Source organism: Prosopis cineraria, unplaced genomic scaffold, assembly GCF_029017545.1.
Source record: "Prosopis cineraria cultivar Desert tree isolate PC_DT_omini unplaced genomic scaffold, ASM2901754v1 PC11, whole genome shotgun sequence".
Taxonomy (NCBI): Eukaryota; Viridiplantae; Streptophyta; class Magnoliopsida; order Fabales; family Fabaceae; genus Prosopis; species Prosopis cineraria.
Genome location: NW_026555342.1, coordinates 8,796,809 through 8,801,924, shown reverse-complemented (window position 1 = coordinate 8,801,924; position 5,116 = coordinate 8,796,809). Strand labels below are relative to the sequence as shown.

At 35.7% G+C, this 5,116-nt stretch overlaps 1 protein-coding gene across 1 annotated transcript; it reads left to right on the top strand.

The window, feature by feature from the left end:
* The first annotated feature begins 358 nt into the window (after positions 1 to 358).
* LOC129284990 (zinc finger protein GIS2) lies at positions 359 to 4,271 on the top strand. The gene is made up of 4 exons (XM_054920525.1): positions 359 to 517; positions 1,810 to 2,017; positions 2,551 to 2,643; positions 3,491 to 4,271. The coding sequence occupies exons 2-4, from the start codon at positions 1,893 to 1,895 to the stop codon at positions 4,023 to 4,025; spliced, it is 753 nt and encodes a 250-aa protein (XP_054776500.1). The 5' UTR covers positions 359 to 517; positions 1,810 to 1,892; the 3' UTR covers positions 4,026 to 4,271.
* The last annotated feature ends 845 nt before the right edge of the window (positions 4,272 to 5,116 follow it).

Here is a 5,116-nt window from a genome sequence, read left to right as displayed (position 1 = left end):
GGGTATTCAAGTCGGTCTAAATAAACCTGAAATCCAAAGGTTTTAAAGTCATTGGTTATATGAGTTTTTTAAAAAAAGTATGATACAAGCCTGGCTCACCCAAATTATTAGCTTTAGTTGAATTTTGTGATTTTATATCTCATTTGCTATACTGAAAATGAAGACATAAAAATAGAAATAAAATTGCAATTTATATATATATTTTTTAATATGCGTGAAATAGATTTTTATGTTGAAATGATATACATCAAAATAGATTGAATTAGATTCTATAAAACTCATGAGATAGTTTCATGAAAGTAAATTTTTTCAGACAAAAATATCCCCAGTGATAAAGTTATTTAACAGATTTGCCCCAACATCAGTGAAGTCAATGGAAAACCCTAACGCCATCTGATTTTTTGGGATAGATCGATGGAGAAGAGAGACCGCAGCTAGCACGGTCGAGGAGAGAGACAAAGCAAAGCGGACGACGAGACAGGGCGAAGCGGACGGTGTGACGGTGAAGTATTTGAAGGTGAGCGTTCTTCGGTTCATCTACTACGAATGCTCTTCTAGTATTTGAAAAATCTTGTTTTTCTTTTTGATTCGTCCAAGTTATGAAAGCTTCTTCTTCTATTAAATAAAGAACTTTGTTACATATCTTGAAGCAAACCTTGTCTCGAAACAAATCACAGCTTTTCACCATGTCTGAGCATTCCCGAAGCAAACCTTGTCCCGAAACAAATCACGGCAAGCGGAACTGGCATTATAATCTCTCGAAAAGATTATTTCTTACCCTTCCAATGTCTACACACAGAACAAAACTCTCTCTCCCATTTTCACAATTCCTGGAACAAGAAGAAAGAATGTAAAGATTCAAAAATAAAAGGGAGGAAAGTAATACACATGTCGATTATGCTGTATAACAGACAATACAATTTGCCATTGATGCCAATTACTACCCAGAAACAAAGTAAAATGACAGCCTGTATAACAGAATAGTAGAGTCAGATTATGCTGTGCTCTGGAGCCTGGAAATATGAAAACCCCCTGTTTGCCGCTGCATAGCTTTTGCCCATTTTTAATCTTTGTCAGAATAATGAGAGGAGATTTTTATTCAGGTATATAGCATTGTTGTTCACATGTCTAGTGATAGAGAGGGAACAGAACGAAATTACCTGAATTTTTTTATTTTTACTTAAAATACTATTGTAATACAATATGAAAGGTTGTGTCTTATCTTTTTATAGTTGTTATGAACATATGTGAATTTATTCTTATATACTTGTTTTTGTGTATATATACAGTCATGGATCCTGATACATTGTGCATCTGTTGCTTTGGTGGTTTTATGTTCTATTTGCTATGAACCAATGTTTTATGACTGTTTGTATTGCTACTGCTCTACATAGGTGACAAATTAGTCGTAAGCCATACACTTTGGACTTTCATATTAAGAGGGTTTGCCTTCGAAATCTTATTTACAACAGTGATACAACCTGTTTTAATCAAATTAGAATGAATAGGGCTATTTTTGAGGAGCTATGTCTTATGCTTGGTATAAAAGGAGGTTTAAAACCAACTAAAAACGTGTTGGTTGATGAACAAGTTGCAATGTTTCTCCACATCCTTGCACATCATGTGAAAAATAGAGTTATACAGTTATATTTTGGGAGGTCCAGTGAAACTATAAGTCAGTATTTCAATAATGTTTTGATTGCCACAATGCGCTTGAGAGAGGATCTATTTATTAATGTTTGGAAGGGGAAGTAAGGGATTTGGTTTGGCCTGTGGATGATCTTGGATGTGTGGTTGTGATGTGGACAGGGAGGAGGCGGCAGTTGGTGTTGGTTGTGGTGGTAGTTTTGCTGATCATTTGTGGTAGAAGTTAGGAGAAGTAAATTTTGAAAATGAGTTCAGACAGCAGGAGCCGGAGCCGGAGCCGGAGCAGGAGTCCAATGGATCGGAAGATCCGATCTGATCGATTTTCCTATCGTGATGCGCCTTACAGGAGAGATTCACGCCGGGGCTTCAGGTGTTTTAGATTTTAACTATTTACTTACAGTTTCCATTGTCTGCTTAATGCACTGGTTAGGGAAGCTGAAGATGATTGAAACTATGATTTCTAAAAGGGGCCCTGGATCTATATGATAACGTCTCTAATATCTGGGGTTGGACCCGGTGAGGGTTATCATGAATTTTATGGTTGGTATAGCTTGTGTAGAAAGAATGTTTTAGCTATAAGGAGTTGCGCTGAATCTGCATACAGTATTTCTGGATTCAATTCTTATTCATTGGAGGGAGGATTGATTCTCTGAAGTCTGAATTGGTTTTTTGGATACTTTATTATTGTTGGAACTTAGATATCATAATTTTGATTTTTGTTCGTTTGAACAGTCCTTCTACTTTCTTCCGGTGTCTATTGCTTTGACTGGTTTTGAGAATTTATGAATGTGCTTTAGCAATTTTTAACTTCATAAATTCTAGGAGTCCTATGACAAGCCTTTTGATTTAGAATACATGAGCTCTTATGGCACAATCGTGACCCTTATGTGGTTTTGCTTTCAGCCGAGACAATTTGTGCAAGAACTGCAAAAGGCCTGGTCATTATGCTAGAGAATGCCCTAATGTTGCAATCTGCCACAACTGTGGTCTACCCGGGTATGTAACTTATTCTCTGTATCATAATAAATTTAATGATATTCTTCTTGCTGTAAAGTATGTTGGCAGTTGGAGTCTGGTGGTGAATCATAACTTCAAAATATAAGTACGGGAATTGAAGTTGATTTTCATTGTTGGCTAGGGTTTATAGTCTGGGAAGGGCGGCCTAACTAAAGTGACTTGGGTAGGAATTATTTTTTTGTCATTTTCATCTAATGCTTCCATGCATTTCCTGATCTATGATTTATTTGAGTTATAATTTGGCATAGTTATCAACTAGAAATTCAATCTGTGAATTGGGACGCTAGTTTTTTTTTTTTAATCATGGACCATGAATCATGCTTGGTAGTGCAACTTGTTAAGTTTTTTTTTTTTTAATGGGTAATTTATGTTGATATTTTCAGTGTTCTTGACATGTTTGTCTATACATACTATCAAGACCCCTTAGCCAATTCATTATTTGTTGCTTCACATACCTCTGTAGAATGTAGAAAGCTATTGCACGTATTGTGTTGGCATTTGCTAGTTCTTTGATAAGGTTATGTATGAATTGATTTTTCATACTTATATGCTATGTCAAAGGTTTAAGGGCAAGGAAGCTAAGGAACTTGTCCAGTTGTCCATGAACTTGAATCCCCTTCATTTCCCTTTGCTTTATTTCTCATCTACCAAATATAGCATTCCCTCTTCCCAATCTACTATTTTGAATCTTGAAGCAGAAAGAACAGGGTTAGTTATTCATGTCAGAGTCCATGGATGTCATTTACATGGTATGATTGTATCCATTATAATGCCTTTTGATTTCTGGGGCTAATCTGTATTGTTTTGCTTTTAAATACTTTGTTAGGCACATTGCTTCTGAATGCACGACGAAATCACTGTGCTGGAATTGTCGAGAACCTGGTCACATGGCCAGCAACTGTCCAAATGAGGGCATTTGCCATACCTGCGGTAAAGCTGGACATCGTGCCAGAGAATGCACTGCTCCTCCATTGCCTCCAGGGGACTTAAGGTTGTGTAATAACTGTTATAAGCAGGGCCACATTGCTGCAGACTGTACAAATGAGAAGGCATGCAATAACTGTAGGAAGACTGGCCATCTGGCACGTGATTGTCCAAACGATCCCATTTGTAACTTGTGCAATGTTTCTGGGCACGTGGCTAGACAATGTCCAAAATCCAATCTTCTTGGAGACCGCAGTGGGGGTGTTCGTGGTGGCGGATACCGTGATGTTGTATGTAGAAACTGCCAGCAATTGGGTCACATGAGTAGGGATTGCATGGGGCCCTTGATGATTTGTCACAATTGTGGGGGTCGAGGTCACCTGGCATATGAGTGCCCTTCCGGTCGGTTCATGGATCGCTACCCGAGGAGGTACTGATGGATGACAGGTCGTGGGTCTGAGGTTATAGAGGATTATTTTTCTCTGATTTTTAGTGAGCTTGGATTGCTCAAGTTTAGAGTATCTTAAGATTGAACTTGATAGCACATGTGTTGGTTTTGATCTTTTGCTTGGCAGATACGCGTGGATCTATTGGTATTCTAGGATTTGATTTTGCTTGTTTTTCTTTGAATAAGATACTTGCTACTGATCAGAGATGTGTTATCACATGTTTTTGTGTTACCAGATGAGGCTTCGTTATGGTTGCACTTTTTGTTTTGTTTTTTTTTTTTTTGGTGTAGAATTTCCTATTTGGATGATAAGTTTTGAAATTAACTACTGTATCCGCGTGGTGGATATATATATATATATATATATATTGTTTTTATCGGAGACAAATAGATGTTCAAGCCCATCTAAATTTGGACTTCTTCAAACCCAACCCTAGTGAATTAGCTGCGCTTCATTACTGGCTGTCGGCCGGAGCTATCAGAATTATTGAACCATGTGCAAAATTGATGCCTGCTCGAGTGCTTGTGTGGAATGGGAAAAATTAATCATTTAATTTCAATTCTTTTGGCTAAGTTAAAATTTTAAATTTTAACTCAGTGTAACTAAAGTTTTATGTTTTTGATTTTGTTGATATTTAGTTTGGAAATTCTAACTTAGTGTAATGAAATTTTTATAGTTACAACCAGTTAAAAGACATAATGGATTTTTTTTTAACTTTCAAATTTGTCTCTATTTTGAATTTGGTTCTGTGAGATTAATTTTTATCCATTTGATTTCTTAAGTTTATCTTATATATTAATTTGATCCTTATTATTCAAAGGTGATAAAAAACTATTAAAAATTGTTGACATTGATAACTAAATATTAATATAGTTATGTTAATTAATGAAAAGAAATGCAATTATTTGGAAAAATAAATTTTAAAATTTTAAAAAACAAAATAACAAAATATGGCAAAAGAAACAAAATTGATTTGAATGCTAATTTGTTCTCAGTTAGCTATATATATAGGGTAAGGATATATGAGTAAATTATCTTTTAAACTTTAGGTTTAATAGCATCATAAACTCTAAACTTAT